Source organism: Aythya ferina, assembly GCF_964211825.1.
Source record: "Aythya ferina genome assembly, chromosome: Z".
Lineage (NCBI taxonomy): Eukaryota > Metazoa > Chordata > Aves > Anseriformes > Anatidae > Aythya > Aythya ferina.
The window spans coordinates 37,188,440-37,211,493 of NC_140299.1; the positions used below are offsets into that span (position 1 = coordinate 37,188,440).

Genomic DNA, 23,054 nt, shown 5'->3' on the forward strand with positions numbered 1-23,054 from the left:
CCCACAAAATCCTGGACCCGCAGTGCCCGCGTGGGCCAGTGCCTGGGCCTGGGGCTGAGCCCTGTGGACACAGCTCCCTGGGGAAGCTCCCTGGGGAAACCATCTTGCCCCTGAGGTGCCACCACCATGGTAGCTGCGAGGCATTGTGGCGGTCAGGTGTTGTAGTGGTGAGAAGTCGTGGCTGCTTGGCACCGTCCCGCTACGACATTTCTTCTCAGAAAGAGCAGTCAGACATTGGAAGCGGTTGCCCAGGGAAGTGGTGGGGTCACCGTCCCTGGAGGTGTTCAGTGAAAGGTTGGACGTGGTGCTTAGGGACACGGTTTAGTGGGTGACATTGGTGGTAGGGTGATGGTTGGACAGGATGATCTGGGAGGGCTTCCCAACCCTACTGATTCTGTGACAGCACTGTGTGAAAACAAGACAGCTTTACCCAACCGCGAGCAGTGCCGGGCCGTGCCTGCACAGGGCGCGGAGCTGCCCTGTGACGGCCGCCCACCCAGGCACCCACAGCCCCGACCCTCCCCGTGGGGAGCCCCACGCCCCGAGCCGCCCCCCGCGGCCCCTCGGGGCCCCGACCTCCCTCCCCTAAGGCGGGGCGGGCGCCACCCCGAGCCGGGGCGCAGGCGCCGGCCTCCGCGCAGCCGCCCTCGGCCGCCGGGGCTGCCCCCGCCGCACGCTGCCGGGCCCCGCCGCCGGGAGCTGGCCGGGACCGGGCACCGGGCACCGGGGCCGGGCCAGGTGAGGCGGGGTGAAGGCGGGGTGGGGGAGCGGAGCGGAGCGGAGCGGAGCGGAGCCGGGGGGGCGCCGGGGCGCTGCGGGCACGGCGCGGAGCCCTGTCGGCTGCCGCCCTTACTCAGCGCTTTGCGGCGGCAGAGGCTTCCCTGCGGTGTACGCGTGCTGGGGACGTGGCACGTGTGAGCCCTTAAAAATAAGCAAAGCGCACTAAATATGGTTTGAGCGACAGCGTTCTGCGTTTTGTTGCGTAGTTTTAGCTTAACTTGCGATAATGGCTTTTACCAAACCGGTGTGGGCCAGATCTGAAGGAGCGGTGCCAAGGTAACCCTGCTCTGTCTCGGCTGCATTAGGGTTTTCGTACTGATGATGCTGGGGACCCTGGAGCTGGACCTGGTGATCCTTGTGGGTCCCTTCCAACTCGGGTATTCAGTGATTCTCTGTTAGGAAAACAAAGCAGGAGTCCCTTTGCCTATCCATGTATTTTCTTTTTTCTTCCATTAGTTCATTTCTGTGTGTGTGTCTGTGTGTTGGAGGCACAATGGTGGGTGTTTTCCCTGGCTGATGGTGTAAAGTGCCTCCTCAGGAATGCTGATAGGAAAAATACAACTTAGGCCAAACAAACAAACAAACAAACAAAAAAAACACCTCAGGACAAGCAAAATGTAATTAGTTACAACTTAGCAAGGTAGGCTGCCGACCTACACAGGGAAAGTTTGGGGGATACTTAGTGGCCGCTGTATCCCACCCAGCTGAGACCAGCTGTTTCAGCATGGTCCTGTGCAGCATGTTAGGAGAGGGTTGCTCTAGCAATCTGCAAGGTAGTTAATCCCTTTCATAGCATTCCTGTATTACTATTATTCCTTTTCTTTTTTTTCCCTGGAGACAGGGAAATGAGAAAGATCTGCTTGCCTTTAACCTGTTCTAGAAATAGATGGATTTGTTTCATGGTGTTGATGCTTCCTTTGCAAGGGTTGTGTTTTGTATAATGCTAACAATCTGTGTCAGCTGTAACATGGGAAAAAATAATGCTACAGGAGTTGATAATGTTAAAAGAGATTCTGCAAGTTTTTGTTGTTGTTGTTGTTTGTTTGTTTTTTTGAGAAGCAGCACTGTCCCAAACGTTGTAGGCTGGGGTAAAAGTTATAAGTGCTTTTCAGGGCTGTTTCGGATAGGCCGTAGAGACTCCTGTCAACTATCATGAGCCTGGCCGTCCTTATTTTTGTGGTAGAAGCCTGATAAAAATAGGAAACACTTTGCTTTTCCAGTTGTTGGGATTTTTGTGTGGCAGTCATGCCATTCTTGGGAGAGGAAAGAATTGCAAGAAGAACTGATACTTAGTCCTGTCTATAAAAGTGGCTTGGCCTGCTGGCGAGACTGGGCAGTAAACATTTTTCCCCAAAAGTGAGGAAGCAGTTGCTCAGATTTTTTAAATTAATAGCCAGTGCTCACCAAATTAAAAGTATGGAAACTGAAGAATGGAAGAAACCTTACCTTCTTGCTTTACTTCTTTATTTTCACAGCATCTGTCTTGATCTAATCTTTATAGCCTTTACATCTTCAGTGCCAAAAGCAAGGCACTAGCTTAAGAAAAAAGGCTTTTCAGCAGTAGTGGAGGTGATTTTCTGCTTATTTTTAATTAACTCTAGGTTTAGGTAGTGCTGAAGTTGCTTTTTTTATCATGGATAGAAGTGTCTGCAGCAAGATTTTGGCTGCCTTTAGCTCTTCAGTTACTGTCTACAGCAGCTGTACTTCTCCTAAATGTGTTTTTCTTTTTATCTCGTTATATCATCACTCTCAGAATGCATAAATTATTTTGTGACATTACTATGAAGGTTTCCTTGTAATGGGAAAACAGGAAACGATACTTGGAGACGTTGGATATAAATGAATAAAAGTCATGCTGGGAAGGTGTGCCTGATTCAAGAGCATACTTAGGAGTTCCTAACCATTTTCTGATTGAAGTCTTGAACTGCTAAGTTTGGTTAACTACCAAATGCTAACAAATATGTATAATAAAAATGCCTCTTTTCCAAAGCTTTCAAAGGATAGTAGCCATTACCTTTTGACTGGGTCATACTTCCTTATGATTTTCCTTTTTGGATCATTTCTAAATTTACTAAAAAGGTTAACCTGTCAACTTCTTGCCTCTTGTCAGAAGGGTGAGATGTCAGTGACACTAAAGACAACACTGCAGGTGATCATCTTCCATCATCTATGTATATGGGGGTGCAAAGTCAGGAGAAGGAGATTAGGTGTTCCAAGTAATGCACAGCAAGAATAAAGGCTTCTTTTTGTGGAGGTGAATTAACTGTGAAGTCATATGCATAGGTTAGTTGGACTGTAAAATAGCACTTCATGTATATGTTATACTTGTATGAAGTGATAGCATGCAAGTTAACAGCGCGGTTACAAAGAGAAATTCTAAGTATGTATGGGAGATGAAAAACGCTGTATTTTGTGCCTGTGCAAAATAAAATTATTAATAATAATAATAAAAATAATTAAAAAACAATTTGGGGAATAAAATAAAGCAATTTGTTAAAAATAAGCTTTATTATGTGGTTTTTGTTCACACTACTTGAACTACTTAAATGTTACAGCCTTCATATATTTTATGATTTCTAATTCTCTGGGTGGTTTCTTAAAAAAAACAAAGGCCTTCTGCTTAGTATTAAGCCTGTAAGCAATTCCATGCCTGCTCAACAGTGTCTTTCAGAGTGGACAGATGTGCTTTGTTGTATGGTGATGTTACTGTGATGCTTGAAGTTCTCTTTGTAGTTGATGGTGATAGCAGTAGATGTCTGGCTTGTCAGGTCTCTAAATACTATGTGTCTCTAATATGCCCCCCAAAAATGCCATTAAAAGTTGGATGTGCTGGCTTCCTGCATTTTACATGAGGTTTTAAATTGCATTGCTGTCTAAGTTTTGCAATAGTGCGCAGGGTGGCATCTTTATTTTTGATTCATCAGTTTCCCATTTACAAAATTCTGATCAGAAACTGTGCAAATAATTGTTCAACTGGGGATGTGACTTTTTTCCTCTTTTTACATTGAGATTGCATTTCCTTGTGCTTCCTTCAGCTGTAAATGGCTAGAGCCAGCAACTGACCAAGGGAAAGTAGGACATTTTGATGATCCTAAAAGAGCTGGTCGAGGCCCTTGTGAAGTTGCTTTTCTTAATCTTTAAAATTAAAGGAGCGGAGGTTAGGGGAGGTCTGCAACCTGGAGAACTGTGGCCGTGTCAGCCTCACTTCAGTCTACGGGAAAATCACCCAGTGTGCTCCTGAAACACATTTTTGGGGATGTGAAGGAGGAGAACGATCCAGGGAATTATGATTCTAGTCTAGTCAGCATCAGTTCAGTCCCTGGGAATGTTAGGTGGTTAACTGGCTAGGCAGCCGGGCCCCAGGGGTGCAAAGCGCAGCAGGCTGCCAGCGATGCTGCCCTGAGGGATCAGCGGGGGCCCAGTACTGCTGACCATCCCCGCTCACGGCCTGGGCGAGGGGGTGGAGTGCACTCCGTGGATCTTTGGCAGACATCAAGTTGCAGGGAGTATTCAAAGCACTGGTGAGCAGGCTGTTTTTGGGAAGGACCGGGATGGTTTGGAGAAGTGGGCTGACAGGAGCATTCGGCAGTTCAGCATGGTGCAGTACAGGGGCTTGCATCTGGATTGGAGCAATCCCATGCACTGACACAGGCGGTGGGTGACTGTTGAGGAGGCAGGTCTGCAGAAAAGGCCCTGGGGCAGTTGGTCTTAGCAGATGCCAGGTTGAACACGAGTCAGCAGTGCAGCGTGGCAGCAAGGAAGGCTGGCTTCATTTCGGAGTGTGTTAGTAAGAATGCAACATCTGTGACCATGATTATTCCTCTCTGTCAGGTACTGGTGAGATAGTGTTGTGAGTGCTATATCCAGATTTAGGTACCACAGCACAAGAAGGACACTGGGCTACGTCCAGTAGAGGTCATCAAGATGGTCAGGGAGCTGGAGCACAAGGCATACAAGGGGAGGCTAAAACAGCTGAGCCCTTTCAGCTTAATTTCGGATGTTTTTTCTTTAGCTGCTTAAATGCCAGGAATTTTATATTCGTTGAGGTGGTAAATATTATTTTTCAGTTCTTTTTTGCTGTGAATGGAATTTGTTGTGGCACATCGTGCGTTTGCATGCTTGCAGATTGTTTGATACAATCTTTCAGAAAATTGGTGGCAATATTTTGAATGCATTGCACCAATAGCATGTCTTGAAATTGGAATATAGTGCATGCATATTTTGTCTTGTTTCTTATTGCAAAGCATTAAAATTAGCTTTATAGCAAGTGCTAGGTTTTTGTATTTTTTTTTTTAAGAAAGCCATTCAAAGTTATTGAAGGTGTGTTTACAACGAACTGAAATATTTTAATGTTTGCAATTTTTCATCAATGTCAATGGTGTGCAACCAGGTAAACTGAGTTCTGATTTCTCTCCAATTTAGGTACCTGTGTGCTTGCAGGTGTCTGCGTACTCCAACTTGGAAAATTTTTTTTTGTCAAGTCTTCCAGCCCCTAACTACAGTTACTATTTAAAGTCTTACAGGTGGGTTTTATTTTTTGTTCATTTACTTCTGTTTTTACATGAAATACTTGAAAAATATATGGAGTTTTTTGCATTTTAAATTATATATTAGAAACAGAACACTCCTGAGCTGTCCCATTACGAAGTCAATGAAGTTAATGCCCTTGAGGGCATTCTTAAGTGTATGCTCTCAGAGTACACATGTGAAACTGTGGAACCATGTGGAACGGTGTATTTGCTCCATCTTTAAGAAATACTGATCACCCATTCTTCACATGAGAGCACTAAGTATTCAGCATTTCTTGGGTTTAAGGCCTTAAAGCAAAGTAATGTGATGTACTTAGGGGGAAGAAAAAGATATAATGCTTACACATGCTGTTACGTGTAAGCAAACACCTGAGCAAATTTTCTGGCAAATAGCAAACATAGTCCCAAACATATTTTTTTAATCTCTGTTGCAGAGTATGATTTAGTGTCACATGACAGAGCCAAAATGTCAGACGACATCAAGAAGAGGTTTGAATTTCCTAATACAGTTATTCAGTCACAGGTAATTTTTATTTTTTTAAACATTAAATAAATTGAATTGTCTGCAGAAACCTTTGTTTCATGTCCTGCTGCCTGGCTCTAAAAAGGTGGTAAGAACGAGTTTTTAGCTGCAAGGCCAGAAAACTGTAAAAGTAGGTTATTCTCAAGTGTCCTGGGTGTCTCAGCCTGGAGCAGAGAAGGCTCTGGGAAGACTTTACTAGTGGCCTTCCAGTACCTAAAGGGTGCTTACAGGAAGGCTGGGGAGGGACTCTTTGTCAGGGAGTAGAGTGATGGGACAAGGGGAATGGTTTTAAACTAAAAGAGGGGAGATTTAGATTAGAGGTTATGAGGAAATTCTTCACTCACAGCGTGATAAGACACAGGAACTGGTTCCCCATAGAAGATGTGGATGCCCCATCCCTGGAGGTGTTCAAGACCAAGGTGGCTGAGGCCCTGGGCAACCTTATCTAGTGGGTGACATCCCTGCCCATGGCAGGGAGGTTGGAACTAGATGATCTTTAAGGTCCCTTCCAACCCAAACTGTTCTGTGATTGTATGACATATTTTTCTCCTGTCTGATGAGAACTGATGTTGAATTACTGCAGTCTTGTCTGTCCTCAATAAATGCAGTTTCTCTGTCATCAGCAGACCAAAATGCCATTATTTTCAGGTCTGTCTGTTGGCTTCTGATCATATTCACCTGTAACTTTCTGATTTAGATCAAGTGTTTACCATAGTATTTTTGGTGGGCAGCAAGGAAGAAAGTAGTAAGTTTTGTTATTAGGTCTATTACTTAATAGATCTATTACGTCTATTTTTTTAATAGATCTTTACAGTTTTAGTCATTTCTCATTTCAGTATTTAAAATGCTTCCCTTTAGCTATAGGATCAGAGCTAGCTTCCCCCATTTTCTGCTTCTTCCTATTTTGAATTCAGGGTTAAATTTGCAGCCAATTATTTGATGGATTTAGTTGATATGAATTCAGTCTGGGCAACATGGTTCCTCTGCCTTTTCAGTTTAGCTGAGGTTGCATTGTTTTACAGTGATTGAGTTTGAAAGAGAGACAAAGAAGTCCACTTGCAAACAGATTGGCAATTAAGTGAAGAAGGTATGTTCCTGAAAGCTAGATTTCATCTTTAGTCTAGCAAAGTGTCTTGTACTGCAGATGAGTTCATGTTGTCTAGTCTTGGTGAGCAGGACTCAGTATCTTTTAACCAGTTTTCAGAACTTCCTTTGGTGTAAGTATTGCTGATATTTCTTGTTTGTTTGTTTGTTTTTTTTTCATTGCAGTCTCTTGTCTCTCTTCTCTGCTGTCTCTTGGTTTATTACTACAGCTGTTTGTCATGAAGGAGTTTGTGATGTGCTTTGGTCTTTTCTCTAGCTTCCACTTCTATTCTCTGACTGCTCAAAAGCACACCATAATCTTCCAGCTGTCATCAGACATTTGCTCTGCAAAGCATGTAACCTGTACAGACAGAAGATCAGCAAAGGGATGGACTTGAGCAGTTTCCTGGGACACAAACTTTTACTGATAAATCAAGTTCCTGGATGTAATGGCTAATCTGTGTTCTGACTTTTCTGTATAGCTTACTCCAGAAGACTCTATTAATAACCTTTTTTTTCCCCAGTGTAATTAAATTGTTTTTAAGGATGCAGGTGTAAATTCATTTTTTTGAAGTTCCTTATCAGCAGGAAAATTAAAAATAATAGATTTGCTTTTTAAGTTCTCTAAGAAAAGATCTAATCTACCTGGGGAGCATGTTGTTGCTTTTGCAATCAGATAGCTGCAGCGAAACAAAGATATGACTTGTCCCCCTTACTCATTTCGTTTCCACAACAGTAAGAGTCTTGGATAGTAAAGCAGTAAAGAAAAAAAAAAAATATATTCAAATATATCAGAGTACATATCAAAACCTTTGAAAGGCACAGTCCTTGTAGTCTAGGAAGGCTTGTAGTGACATTGTTCCTGGAAATGTGATCTGTTCTCTTGGAGTTTGTCATGTCAGGCTAGCAGCTAGCATCTAAAGGAGGTGTAAATAAATCCTGAAAGGAGAAGAATCACACACAGAATCACAGAATTTCTAGGTTGGAAACCTGGAATCATTTAAAATCTTTGTCTTTCTGTACACTAGTGAAACAGAAATGTTACTGGTGGTTTGGTTTGGTTTTGTTTTTTCATCTTGGCTTCCTAGTTTACATTTTTTCCAAAAGTAAATATCAGTGCTTGCTACAGGAGAGCAGATGCAGCTGTTATTCTCGGTACATTGGTAATCTGCAACATTTTTATTTGCTTACTATGAAAATATATCTTTCTGCCTGTCTCAGAAAAGCTTGTCTGTGTAGCTGTATCAATCGTTATGAAGTAAGACAGAATAAAGCATTAGAGAAAAAACAAAAGTGCAAACACCCTGAAGCATTTGAAATTTATTTAAGGTTTAAGTCTATATTTACATTTTAAAGGCAGTTTGAATAAATCAGGTATTTCTTTTGTTGAAATAGAACAAGAAATTTATTTTCTTACTGCTCAAATGAACAAACATACTGTTGTTAGAATTGAAGCCCTGGTCTCAAGAACAATTTCCTGGAGAAACTTGAAAATTTAAATGAGGCTTGTTCATGATTTCTTTACCACAGAATAGCTTTATGAGGAATACAGTTAAATCCAAATGTCTTGTTTAAAGTAAATTAAACATTTCTGGCGGTAGTTGTGCTGTTGGGTATGTAAAGGGCTTAAGTTATAAGGCTACGTTCATCATCAGTGTTTTGTTGAACCTGTGCCACAGAACTTTGCAAGAGTGTTTTACATGTGTTCTCTTGTTTCCTCTCTTGCTTCCAATGCCCTGTATAGTAAAGGACATACAAATGGTCAGTGCTGCGGAGTACACTGAGATCTGTGCAGTGGTGGAGCTGTACATGTCTGTTACAGTTGATACGTTAAAATACCTGCAATTCCTGACTATGTGCCTAATACTAATTTTGTAAGAGGTTCTGTACAAAGAGGCCCTTGTCTCTGTGTGGGATCCTATGGAAGTTTGTTTCCCTTCTGCTGCAGGGTAATGGTAAAAATATGGCAGTATTAGGGGGTTGTTTAACTCTGTATTTCATCTTCCATACTAGTATAAGTATGGTATTTCAAATCATGATCATAGGCAACAGAAGTATAAATTCTTCCTACTAGTGGGGTGAAAAATGATGTTTCATCCGTGTGTGTGTTTTACTTATCTGTTTTAGGCTGTGGGTCATCTGATTGCTGCAGTACTGAAAGAAAATGTTTCTTCAGGGAAAATCAAGCAGGCATCTCAGCAGGTATGTGCCATTCTTCCACTTCTTTATCTTCTGTCCATGGGTGCTTACATTTTTCTGCGGATTTCTATTCTGTAATTTCAAGAAACTGTAAGTGAAGTATGTTGGCAGTACATGTCTGGGCGTACAGGTGATGGCGAAGTCTTCTGGATCAGAAGGCAGAAGCCTTAATTTTGCTGACTAGCAACATCTAGGTATGCTCAACTGAAGTGAGTTTTGTTTAAGTTTATTTACTTTACCAGAAGTGAATTGTCACGTGGGGAGATAATGCCTTTTGAGTAAAAAAAAAAAAAAAAAAAAAAAAAAAAAAAAAAGGTATATATTTTGCATCAGAATAGGGATTTCAGAAAGCATATCCTTTTGCATGCCTGTATCGGTGTTTTCTTTCCTATTACCTAAGTAAAGCTCACCTTTCTTTGAGAGAACATGGTGAGTCTGTCTTCTTAAGTGAGAGAAATGTGAAATGCTGGTGACACAGCAGTATAGGAGAGTATTAGGAGTCTTAGGTAAGATTTCCTCCATTTGTCCTCTCCAGAAGCTGATTTGTACAGAAATGAGCCGGAAAAAAGCCTGTGGATTTTTCTGTCTAGTCTGATCTATTAACAACACCCCCTAGGCCCAAAATCAAGCCTAAAAGGAGCTGAGTTATGATGTGAAGGAGTTTTTGAGGTGCATAGTTTCTCCGACAGTAGCTCCTACAAATTCCTGAGCATTGTCATGTTCCTAAGTGACATAATGGCTTGAGCTAAAAGCTGACTCTTCCCCTTTGCTGCCCCATGAGGTTACTGAACTGAAACGTAGCAACACATTCTAAAACAGTAAGAAATAGAAGATGGTTCCTCTTAATATTACATGCTCTTTTTTTTTTTTTTTTTAGAAAGATTTTGCAGTATTCAGTTGATTAAAAATGTTTGTTTTCCTTGCTTCTCCATTTGGAAACCAAAAAGTCAGTAAACCAACTCATAAATGCAAATTTATCATTAAAACAGACAGTGGGTTTAGTGGATACTGCCAAATCTTTGTCTCTAGTAGCAAACAGAGAGAAATGGAGGCTTCACTTGGTGAATAAAGGCGATTTACCTCTATAGCTGTTTGCATGCCTGCCTCTAGTTGTTTGCACTACATCCTGTTATAGACACTGCTTGACGTAGCAGTTCCTGAGATGTCTCTAACTAGAAGTTATTTTTTTCAAGGAAAGTAAAATTGATGCTAGCTTACCTGCACAGCTGAAAAAATCTTCCACCTTATTCTTTTTTTGAGACAGTCCTGCCCATACTGAGAATACAGGTAGTTTTGGATAGGAAACATGGGAACTGTCCAAGGGAAGCCCTTTTCAGGTGAAGAATCTGCATCCCAGCTTCTCTTTGTGATCTCGAAGACTTCAGGGGAAGCTGTTGAGCAGGTTTTTACTTAAAAGTGTGTTTGAAATAAAAAGAGAAATTAGTGTCAGCCTTTTTATTGCTCATCTCATACTTCTGATTTCAGACTCCTGCTCTGAACTTGCTCTGGGAGAAGTGCTGCAGTGAGAATGTTGCTGTGAGAACAGCCTGCTCCGAGGGGTTGGTGGCACTTGTTGCAGAGAACCATGCGGAGCTTGAGTATATTCTTCATGGAGCTCTCAACCTAATTCCCTCAGCGAGGTAGTGTTTGTTTACTTGATTTTGTGCCTTTTGTCAACTTGTTGTCAGTCTGTGCTTTTTCCTTGAAAATCCAGTGGAAGAGGAGTGGCTCTGTGAATGACTGTATTTTCAAAAAGGGTGTGGCACTGAGGGCTGACTGTGCGCTGCTCTTCTGTATTGCTCTCATCTTAGCAGTGGCTGTGTGGGTTTGACTCTGAAGGAAGAATTTGTAGTCTATCCTGTGCATGTGAGTGGAAACTGGTAGAACTTTAGGCTAATGCTTTGAACTTGAAACTGGAGAACCTCAGAAGTCATGGCATTGGCTGGTTTGTTGTGTGTACCATGGAGAGAAAAATGGCAATAACTTGCATAATGATAAGAGGTGAGGGAATAACTTCCTAATCAGCCTGTCCAAATAACTGATTATTCGCATGGAACTGCAATTAGGTTCTGGGTAGGAATTACGGATGATGGCTTTTGTTTCCATGTCCACTAAAGAATAAATCACTTTACCTAACTCTGCAGCTATTTCCTCTTACAAAACTCTGCAAATATAATGCCTACATCTCACATGTAGTTCTGAGGTAGATGGCCTGTCCAACATACCGGGAGAATGCAGCCATTTTGGGGGAAAAAGGAACTGTGTGTTAAACTTAGAAATGGAAAGTCAAATAATGTTAGGGAAAGTGTTTTCACTCAATTCTCCCAACTTTATAACGTTGAATTTGGGCTGTCTTTGTGTCTCTTCTGACTTTTGGAAGATAACTGGATTTCTGCACTAAGCCTTCTTTTCCTCTTCCTAGAAAATGCTAGTGTCACTTTTAGCTGAAGCTTCTAACTGGTGCTACACCTGTGATGCATTATGCACAGAGGTTGCAGAAACCATGTTATTCAAGATAAGTTTTTCATTTCTTCTAGCCTCAGAGAATCAGCTCTAGGCTGAGATTTCTCTTGATCAGTTGGAGCCAAAGGTGAGTTTAGACATGAGTAAACTGCAGTGAAATCCTGAAGAAATCACATGTTTAGGAAAAAAAAAAAATCTTTCTGTCCTTGTGACTTAGTGTTTGAAGTTGGATTACTCCTAGGATCTTGCTGTGGTGATGCTGACTGTACTGAGTTTACAGTAATTGGTTAGAGATTCCTAGGAAAGGTTTTGTAAGTACATTTTTATAATATGAGTAATTTCTGTAAACCACTGTCCTCCAACGGACCTTCAATTTGGGGTCAAGGGAGCAATCTGCACTGTTAACAAAGAAGCAAAAGCACCTGTGCTATAGACTGTGAGAATCTGAGCGCTGTGACATAATGAAACTCTTCCTTCAATTTAGCTGTGGCTTGTGGACTAAAAATGTTAAAATCCTGATCCACAAAGAGTTGTTGCAGTATCAGCAGTACATGGGGAAGTTACATGTTAATACCATTTTTACATAAGGAAAAACAGCAGTGTAAATTAGGATATTTTAGTCTGACCTAACCTTAAAAATAAAAGTAGAGTTCAAATGTTAAAAGAGCTTGGCTCTGCCCCACTTCCACACCATTCTTATTTTTTTTCCATGTGATAAACCAACTTAAATGATTTGTTGCTATGGTAAGTGCTGGTAGATTACCTATGAACCCTTTATATGTATACTTTTGGCATTTCTTTCCTCAAGCTGCCACAGTTCAAACCACATCCACCATGGACTTCGAAGCAGGGTTTATCACAAAGTCTTTGCATTTAAAATATCTGCAGCCTCAGTAAGTTATTAAACTGATGGTTTGTGCTTGGTTCGTTTTGGTACTGATGCATTTTATTCTGTTGACTGTTTTAGAGTCTTAGTCTGCTGTTCCTCCTTCTTATTCCCAGCCAAATTTTCATCCAGGTTTGCTCTGGGGCTTTGCGCTGCTGTGTGCACAGTGTCTTTAAAAGAACATGTATATGAGATTAGCAGCCAGCAGAAAGGCACGTGCAACTGCTGAGCACCTGTCAGTGCTGGATGGAGTTACGTAAATGTTTTATTGGCAAAGACTGTTGACGTGTTCTTTCTTCCCCTCCTTATGTTGTGGAGAATTTAGCAGGGGCTTAGTATAAATGGTGGTTTTTGTTCGGTCAGGTGTATCAAATTCTGAATGCTAGGAAAGGCATTTGTGCTGTCAGAGGCACACATCCAGTGCTTGTCTGTGTTAACTTTTTATGTGGTTCACACTATCATACAAATGATAGATATCAACTATTATACAAATGAGAAGCTATTCTATGGTGCATTGTCGTACCTGTGGGTTAGACTCAATATGCAGTTTCCTCTGATGCCTTTAAAATCTAAACCTGATGGAATGTTGTGTGTGTGTATATGTATATGCATGCAGACTTTTTTGTGTATATACACATACATCAAATACAAAAATATGTATGCATAAGTGAGTTTATACATACATGGATGATTTCACTTTGTTTTTCACACTGATCTCTGGCTTCCTGTGCTTTGATTCAGCAAAACGGCTGTCCTCTGATCGCAGGAATCATCACAGTCCTTTCTGTTGTAGCAGAGGGGAAGACTGTGGCCTGTATTCAATTACAGATGATTAGAATGACTTGATTTTTTTATACTAGAAACCTGTGAAGCAATGAATTATTGCAATCTTTAAGAAATAGTCAGAAGTATTTTTGTGTATATATGTTTTTTGAATGTTCTTGTCACCTGAGCATGTATGCTTGTAGGAAAATTCTTGCAATATGTCATGCCATTGTGCTGTTTGAGCTCAGGAGTGGCATGCAAAGCCTAAAGCAGGCGTTTGTGGTCCCCCCACCCTGCCCTCCATCAGGGAATTCAAGCCAGCAGTACTGGAATACCAGAACAGTCAAGCCTGTTTTCTTACTGCTCTTACATTTTCCGTGCTGAATAGTTACTCTGTTGGAGCTGGGGGACATGCCAGCAGATTTTCTTTTAAATGGCTCAGAGATTGTCGTTCTCTTTCTCCCTGTCACTGTCCAAAAGATGCCTCTTCCTCCTCCCCTCCGTGTGTTGGGCTGGGTGCGCTGGGACCTGGAGGACTGCTCCGCTCCTTTCTCTTGGTTGCTTGGCAACAGATTTCTGCATAACCACATATTTTCGTCTATGGTTGGATTGCAGTGTTTCAAGAGACAGGTGTCATGGCAGCCAGTAATTTTAATGCTTACTGGCACATTTTGTAACTGATCCATTTTCGGAAGAAAGAAAGAAAACAGGAGCACGTTCTGTCTGTTTTGATTGGGGTCAGCGTTTTCCAGCACTATTGGCAAGGGTATGAAAGGCACAGAAGAGTGCATATACGTCTTTGTCTGTGTCTGGTATATGAATCTAAACTTTTATTGGTGGGATATCCACTGTGGGAATCTCCAGATGTTCCCTATCGTACCTTACCAACTTATGGAGGAGTCTGTCTGCAGGTGGTGTTAAATTCAGTAAAGATTTGGCAGTTAGAAGTGATATTTGCCCATTTCCTTTTGATGTGAATTTTTGGTGTTGATTTTATAATGATACGATCCTTTGCATTTTCAGTTTTTTGAATCTTCAGTAAAGTATTTGTAAATACCAACCCTTGGTGTTTGTTTGCGATTACATGTTGTTAACCCATGTTTTTGAGATGATGATGGTCCAGCCAGTGTGTGCAAACTCTGGTCTTTTAACAGTGGTCATATGAAGTCTCAGTGGTCTTTGATGTAAATTCCTTATTGGTTCAGATTTTTTTGATATCACTCCAAAGTCTGAATGTATGTAGATCAATCCATAATTTAGGGAGGATTTATGGAGCACACTGCATCCTGTGCCAAACAGTTAATGTTACTGTAGCTCAGTTTGTTCATCTGTTATGTGAGAGTGATGGTTTCTGTCTGTCCTGCGAGAGGCTTGCATGAATTCTGCATAACTTCTTGTTTCCAGCTGGCCATTCAGTGTTACACTCATTTATGGAGAAGTGGAGTTACAGATAAATCTGTTTTTTTTCCTGCTGGGAAGAAAAGAGGGGAAATAGTAAATCAAACCAAAAAAAAAAAAAAAAAAACTCTCCAGCTTTCAATTCTCTTTTCCTCCTGTATTTTGCCGTATATGATAGAACCAACTTTTCATCTTTGTCAGGTGGTGAACATTTATAGTAGTATATTGTGTAAGCTCTTCCTGTTCATTTTGCTTCCACTAAAAGGAGGAATAAACGTGTTCTAGTGATATGAGTAGTGATCTATCTAATAGATTTTTAGGGGATGGTGTTTTAACTGTATAGCATTTTCTAGATGAACAGTCCAAGAATCAGTTATGACTTTTTTCCTCTCTGTCTACATTTTCATCTTATAATAAGTGATTTGTTATAGAATCCAATCTATTTTCTCAAACAGGGATTGGTTTGGATTTGATGTGGTATGGCTTGAAAGGTGTGGAACACTTGATTATGAAGAAGAAAACAAAATTCTGAAGATTGTCCTCACAAGCTCAGCCAAGCTATATCAACCTCTAGAATTGTTAAGGTCCTTACTGCATATTCAGGAGAGCTTTTATTCCCCCTTGTGTGGACTTTATTACCTTCACTAACATTTTCCTTGGAAAATGGGGGAAATCTTATCAAACTTTCAGAAATACTTACTGTGTTTTCACCTGAAATGTACTTAACGTAGACGGAGGGAGATAAAATTGTTGTACATAATATTCTCTTGAGATCTAAAGTCAGCATAAACTAGATATCTCAAGTGTTTTTTTTATGAGAATGTAAGTTTCAGTGTAGGGTATTTGGGTGATTTCTCTTGTGGTCAGAGGCATGGTGGAAATTTCTGTGTTCCATGCTGAATATCTGCCTATGTGCTTGTATTCAGAGAATAGCTGTTTTTTAGTTTTAACATGTTAAAAGTACCAATGTCCATGAAGCTGGGGACAGCACATGTGGTTGTCAGATAGGCTGGAAATAAACCATCAAAGGTGTTAATTGGTGCATTATTTCTTTTCTCTGCTATTTTGTTCATTTTGTGAAAAAGATAATAACGATGTGTGGATACACAACTTGCCAAAAACTGTGTAGACAGGTGTGAGGAGGTCCATAAGGACAATTCAGGGCTTCTTGACTGTCAGTTGTATTCTTCCTTTTACAGAAGAATCAACTAACTTGGATCCATAACTGAGAGTAATTTATTTCTTTTTTGTCAACAGGAATGTACATGGTTTAGTAAAAACTGTTTGGAAATTACTACAGATTCAAGCTGTACAACGGGGAAGAGAAGGAGATGAGGCTGTTCAGAATCTTTATGGAATCAGGTTAGTTTCACATTGGTTTATTTAGGTGCCTAATAACTTTTTGTTTGATTTCCAGAAACAAACCCCACAAATGTTAATACTGGAATTCAGTCCTTTTATTTGTGTATTTATCTTGGTAATTTTGATCCTGCTAACCAGTTTTGAACAAATTTGATAGAGTAGTGGGTATATAAGAAAGTAAAGTATTACATATTTCTTGGATGAGTCGCAGAATGGGTGACCAGGTAGAACTCAACCTATTTGACAAAAAGGCTTCGTTTTTGAGCTCAGCCTTTATTACCTTCATGAATGCTTAGCTGTGGGGGAAAATATTCAAAGTTCACACCTGTAGAAAAACTCAATGACATGAAGTGGTCATGTCTTGCAAAAAAAGTTATTAATAAGTATTTGTATCATGAGGACTGTTAATTAATACAATTCTATTATTAATGGAATAATTTGTCAAAGCCATCACTGCACATGCTTAACCCATATTAAGCATTAAGGGATATGAGGGAGTGTGAGTGGGAGATAGACTGGTGGAGTAACTCCCTGCAGGGCCTCAAGGAGAGGTACCGAGGTGAGACACCCCAAATGGGGGTGGACCCCCTGCCCTGTAGCCGTTGGGCAGAGGGAGGGAATCTGGGAGTTGAGGAGGAACGGAGACAGGTCCCTGCTCGACATCGTAGGCGATGCCTTCCCCTTCCAGCCCCACCTTCCCAGGTGCCCTTACGCAACACGTTTGAGGCCTTGGAGCTCGACAGACCAGTAGCTGAGGAAGAGGTAGCAAGTGTTCCCAGGAGGATGCCTAGGGCGAGGAGGTCGACTCCATGCCTCAGGACTGCCTCCATCAAGAAAGACAGGAGGGTTATTGTTGTTGGAGACTCTATTCTTAGGGGAACAGAGGACCCTATTTGTCAGCCTGACCCTACCCGTAGGGAAGTCTGCTGCCTCCCTGGGGCCAGGGTCAGGGATGTTGCCAGGAAGCTTCCCAACCTGGTACGCCCCTCTATTACCCTCTTTTGATAGTCGAGGCAGGTAGTGATGACATTGAAGAGAGAAGCCTGAAGGCTATCAAACAAGGTAGGGGGCTGGGACGGTTAGTTGATGGAGCGGGAGTGCAGGTGGTGTTTTCATCCATCCCTACGGTGGCAGGGAGGGGTACAGAGAGGACACGGAAAGCCCACCTGTTAAACACGTGGCTCCGGGGCTGGTGCCAACGCAGAAATCTTGGGTTTTTCTATCATGGGGCACTTTACTCAGCACCTGGCCTGATGGCTGCAGACAGGTCCCTATCTTTTAGGGGAAAAAGGATCCTGGGCCAGGAGCTGGCAGGGCTCATTGAGAGGGCTTTAAACTAGGTAGGAAGGGGGGTGGGGCTGAAGCTAGGATTGTTGGGGCTGTGCCAGGGGGAGCAATGGCAAGGCCAGGGGATAAGGCAATGGCCCAGCTGAAGTGCATCTACACCAATGCACGCAGCATGGGTAACAAACAGGAGGAGCTGGAAGCCATCGTGCGGCAGGCAGGCTACGACTTGGTTGCCATCACAGAGACGTGGTGGGACCAGTCTCATGACTGGAGTGCTGCAATGCCTGGCTATAAGCTCTTTAGAAGGGACAGGCAGCACAGAAGGGGTGGTGGTGTGTCTCTCTATATTAGAGAGTCTTTCGATGTTATAGAACTCGAGGCTGGGAATGACAAGGTCAAGTCCCTTTGGGTTAGGATTGGCAGGGACAACACGGCTAGTGTCCTGGTCGGGGTCTGCTATAGACTGCCGAACCAGGATGAGGTGACGGATGAGCAGTTCTACAGGCAGCTGACAGAAGTTGCGAAATCTTCGGCGCTTGTACTCATGGGGGACTTCAACTTCCCTGACATATCCTGGAAGCACAACACAGCCCTGAGAAAGCAGTCTAGGAGGTTTCTGGAGAGCGTGGAAGATAGCTTCCTGACGCAGCTGGTTAGTGAGCCTACCAGGGGTGGTGCCCCGCTAGACCTTCTCTTCACAAACAGGGAAGGACTGGTGGAGGACGTGATCATCGGGAGCTGTCTCGGGCAGAGTGACCACGCAATGGTGGAGTTCACTATTCTTGGCGAGGCCAGGAAGGGGACCAGTAAAACCGCTGTATTGGACTTTCGGAGGGCTGACTTTGAGCTGCTCAGGACACTAGTTTGTGGAGTCCCTTGGGAGGCGGTTCTGAAGGGCAGAGGGGTCCAGGAAGGCTGGGCGCTCTTCAAGAGGGAAATCTTAATGGCGCAGGAACGGTCTGTCCCCACGTGCCCAAAGACGAGCTGGCGGGGAAGAAGACCAGCCTGGCTCAACAGAGAATTGTGGCTTGATCTTAGGAGAAAAAAGAGGGTTTATAATCTTTGGAAAAGTGGGCAGGCCACTAGGGAGGACTATAAGGATGTAGCGAGGCTGTGCAGGGACAAAATTAGAAAGGCCAAAGCTCATCTGGAGCTCAATCTGGCTACTGCTGTTAAAGATAACAAAAAACGTTTCTATAAATACATCAACACAAAAAGGAGGACTAAGGAGAATCTCCATCCTTTACTGGATGCGGGGGGAAACTTAGTTACAAGAGATGAGGAAAAGGCGGAGGTGCTCAATGCCTTCTTTGCCTCCGTCTTTAGCGGCAATACCGGTTGTTCTCTGGATACCCAGTACCCTGAGCTGGTGGAAGGGGATGGGGAGCAGGATGTGGCCCTCACTATCCACGAAGAACTGGTTGGTGACCTGCTACGGCACTTGAATATGCACAAGTCGATGGGGCCGGATGGGATCCACCCGAGGGTACTGAGAGAACTAGCAGAGGAGCTGGCCAAGCCACTGTCCATCATTTATCAGCAGTCCTGGCTATCGGGGGAGGTCCCAGTTGACTGGCGGCTAGCAAATGTGACGCCCATCTACAAGAAGGGCCGGAGGGCAGACCCGGGAAACTACAGGCCTGTCAGTTTGACCTGAGTGCCAGGGAAGCTCATGCAGCAGATCCTCCTGGGAGTCATCACGCAGCACTTGCAGGGCAAGCAGGCGATCAGGCCCAGTCAGCATGGGTTTATGAAAGGCAGATCCTGCTTGACGAACCTGATCTCCTTCTATGACAAAGTGACGCGCTGGGTGGACGAGGGAAAGGCTGTGGACGTGGTCTACCTTGACTTCAGCAAGGCTTTTGACACCGTCTCCCACAGCATTCTCCTCAAGAAACTGGCTGCTTTTGGCTTGGACTGGCGCACGCTTCGTTGGGTTAGAAACTGGCTGGATAGCCAGGCCCAAAGAGTCGTGGTGAATGGAGCCAAGTCCAGTTGGAGGCCAGTCACTAGTGGCGTCCCCCAGGGCTCGGTGCTCGGGCCGGTCCTCTTTAGTATCTTCATTGATGATCTGGACGAGGGCATTGAGTGCACCCTCAGTAAGTTCGCAGATGACACCAAGTTAGGTGCGTGTGTCGATCTGCTTGAGGGTAGGAAAGCTCTGCAGGAGGATCTGGATAGGCTGCACCGATGGGCTGAGGTCAACTGCATGAAGTTCAACAAGGCCAAGTGCCGGGTCCTGCACCTGGGGCGCAATAACCCCAAGCAGAGCTACAGGCTGGGAGAGGAATGGTTGGAGAGCTGCCAGGCAGAGAAGGACCTGGGAGTGATGGTCGATAGTCGGTTGAATATGAGCCAGCAGTGTGCTCAGGTGGCCAAGAAGGCCAACGGCATCCTGGCTTGTATCAGAAACAGTGTGACCAGCAGGGCTAGGGAGGTGATCGTCCCCCTGTACTCAGCTCTGGTGAGGCCGCACCTCGAGTACTGTGTTCAGTTTTGGGCCCCTCGCTACAAGAAGGACATGGAGGTGCTTGAGCGGGTGCAGAGAAGGGCGATGAAGCTGGTGAGGGGCCTGGAGAACAAGTCCTACGAGGAGCGGCTGAGGGAGCTGGGCTTGTTCAGCCTGGAGAAGAGGAGGCTCAGGGGCGACCTTATCGCTCTTTATAGGTACCTCAAGGGAGGCTGTAGCGAGGTGGGGGTTGGCCTGTTCTCCCACGTGCCTGGTGACAGGACGAGGGGGAATGGCCTTAAATTGAGCCAGGGGAGTTTTAGGTTAGATGTTAGGAAGAACTTCTTCACTGAAAGGGTTGTGAGGCATTGGAACAGGTTGCCCAGGGAAGTGGTGGAGTCACCATCCCTGGAGGTCTTTAAAAGACGTTTAGATGTAGAGCTTAGGGATATGGTTTAGTGGGGACTGTTAGCATTAGGTCAGAGGTTGGACTTGATGATCTTGAGGTCTCTTCCAACCTAGAAATTCTGTGATTCTGTGATATTGTAAAAATCCTTAATACACAGAGAACCAGAGTTCAGTAGTTGATTCATTCCTTTGGGTGAGCAGCAACAAATGAGACGGTTTTACCATTAAGGGGGAAGGGTTCCGTGAAACAAGTAATCACAGAATCACAGAAGTAAGTTTATGAGAATATCTGATGGTCATGGTGTAATTGTCTGGGGTGATTCTTTGCTGCTTTTTTTAACCCAGCTCTGGAATTCCTTTAAGGTCTTAGGCATATCTGAGTGTCTTGTTAGGATAAATATGGAGTATATCTGAGCTTTTTTTTTTCTTTTCACAAAATATTGAAACAAAACATGCTTTAGTTAAAAGTTCTATGTGAACTCATCACCTCCAAGGAACTCATGAATAACTTAGAACAGCATATTCTTCATTTCCATGAACAAGCAATGCACCCTTGCGGCAAAGAAGGCTTATAGCAGCCTGGGATACATAAGGAAGAGGGTTACCAGCAGGCTGACAGAAGCGATCCTTCCCTCTGCTCAACCATGGTGAAGGACATCTGAGTGCTGGGTCTACTGTTCACTTGTCAGTAAACAAAAAGACTTATTGAAGACAGTCCAAAAAAGGACCACGAAGACGATGGAGGGACTGGTGCATCTTTCATATAAGGAGGGGCTGAGAGAACTGGGACTGTTCAGTCTGGAGAAGAGAAGGCTCAAGGGGACTTTATCCATGTGTATAAATACCTGATGGAAGGGAACGAAGAAGAGTTACCTAGACAGCCCAGTATAAGAGGCAATCTGCACAAATCAGATCAGAGGTGTTTCCTTATGAAGTCAGGAAAATACTGTTTGGTGGTTTTTTGTGGGTTTTTTTGTTTGTTTGTTTGTTTGTTTTTGTTTTTTTTTGACTCTACAAGTGATCAAGCACTGGAGCAGGTTGCTTAGGAGGATGTGGAGTCTCTGTTCTTGGAGATGATCAAAGTTCTGGGAAGCCTTCTCTAGCTGACTCTGCCTTTGCAGATGGGTTGGGCTAGATAATCTCAGGATGTCCCTTCTAACTTAAACAGTTTACTGATTCTGTGATACTTGGTTGAAAGTTTTAAGGAGTTCAATAGTAGAGAGATAAGACAACCACCAGAAGCTCAAGAGGGGCAATGGCAACAGGAAGACTGTATGAGAAGAAGAACAAATAAATATTGGGACTTATGCATACTTCATAGCTTGGTGATTGCCAATGGTCCTTTTATGTTAGGTAGACTGGGGTCCACTTTCCTCTACCTATTTTTCCAGCTTTGTTTCTGCTATTAAAATGAGGTTACTAACTGCTTCTACTGTTAAAGTGGTTGCCATGTAAAAATAAATGATTTCAAAATGCATTCAGAGCTACTAGTAAAAAGCAGCCTGTTGTGCAGTAGCAGTCTTCCTGAGGGGACATCTTGGAGATATCATCCAGCTCTAGAGAAACCATGAGTCAGTGCTGATATTAACAGCTACTTTTTTGTCTTCTTCACCTGGAGAAGATCCAAGCTCCGGTCATGAATATTTTTCAAATTTTATTTTATTCAGGAAACAGATACAATAGCATGTTGTAGCTGTAATGCTTTAAGAGTATAAAAGGCACTGTTAGGCAGAGGAGAATCGCGTCTTTTCCTCACTATTTCATTTTGCTTAGGTAAAGTGGAAGACGCTTTTGGAGAGCTGGATGTTCAGGATGAGCATTCCTGAACTCCCGTGTGTCTTTGTTTTTCTGGTTACATCAGTTCTTTATACGAAGTTCATACTTCTAAAGAACAAATTTCATTGAAAAAGCAGGTAATGAAGGTTAGTGAGATGGAAGTCTTTTGAAAACTTTTTCTTCTGTAGTAAATAAACTTTTTTTTTTTTATGTCTCATGGTAGAAGAGGCTAAGTTAAAGGGGCTTAATCCAGGCTCCGTATGAAAAAGAAGGCAGTAGGATGTGGTTGGAATACAGGAACAGCCTCTCTCCAACTGGGCAAAGAAAGATTATTTATCTTTTCCTGTGCAAAATCAAAAATGCTGGTAGTATACAAGGAAAAGGTGAAGTTTTGTAATTCAAAATTGTTTACAGTTATTTAAATTAATAGAGAACTGGAAATCAATAGCAGACTTGCATGTCTTAGACTTAGCCAATACATATTTTTGTTGTTGTTTTTCCTTTTACTTCTGCTTTATTCCAGTGAAGACAAACATTACATTGGTTGTTTGACTTAGTCTTGAATACCTAGTAGGTCAAAATGCTCTGATTTTTGACATCTGGCATTTGTGTTGTGTTTTTTTTTTTTTTTTTTTTTTTGTGTACAAAGAGGTATGTCCTTATTCAATGACTTGTTAAGTAACAAGTGTTAAAATTGAGTTCTTTCATATGCTATAGTGTTTCTAGTGTATTGCACCAGAGTGTTATTGTGTAGATGTCATTAAAACTTAGAAATTTGAGAATATGTACAATGACTCAGCAGTAGAAACATCCTGTTGCGTTATTCTCGTGTTATGCTGTCAGCTATGCAAAAATATTCTGTATAGAAATCATTAATGAAGATTCAAAAGTAGAAGTATGTTCAGAAGGAGTTTGCAGTTCTCATTTCTTTGGATGTTTGTTGAGACAATATTATGGGCTAAAAATAGATTTGGCTTTAAGGCCAATGTTAGGTGTGGATAATAGAACTGCTTTTACAATACGTCTTCTTGCGATGATACAATGTTGTGAACAGATCTTGAAAAGAAATGGGGGAAAATAATGTTGTGGAACTTGGGGAATTTTGTCTGGTTATGTTTTCTGATTTTTGGGGTGGGAAGCTTTTGT

At 42.7% G+C, this 23,054-nt stretch overlaps 1 protein-coding gene across 1 annotated transcript in view; it reads left to right on the forward strand.

Moving 5' to 3' along the window:
* Window positions 1-641: 641 nt before the first annotated feature.
* FOCAD (focadhesin) overlaps window positions 642-23,054 on the forward strand; it is a 122,207-nt gene continuing 99,794 nt past the window's right edge. The window contains exons 1-6 of the mRNA XM_084504906.1: window positions 642-738; window positions 5,203-5,303; window positions 5,744-5,832; window positions 9,043-9,117; window positions 10,600-10,754; window positions 15,884-15,988. Coding sequence (XP_084361032.1) covers window positions 5,776-5,832; window positions 9,043-9,117; window positions 10,600-10,754; window positions 15,884-15,988 — 392 coding nt within the window. The 5' untranslated portion in view covers window positions 642-738; window positions 5,203-5,303; window positions 5,744-5,775. The remainder of the gene's footprint in view (window positions 739-5,202; window positions 5,304-5,743; window positions 5,833-9,042; window positions 9,118-10,599; window positions 10,755-15,883; window positions 15,989-23,054) is intronic.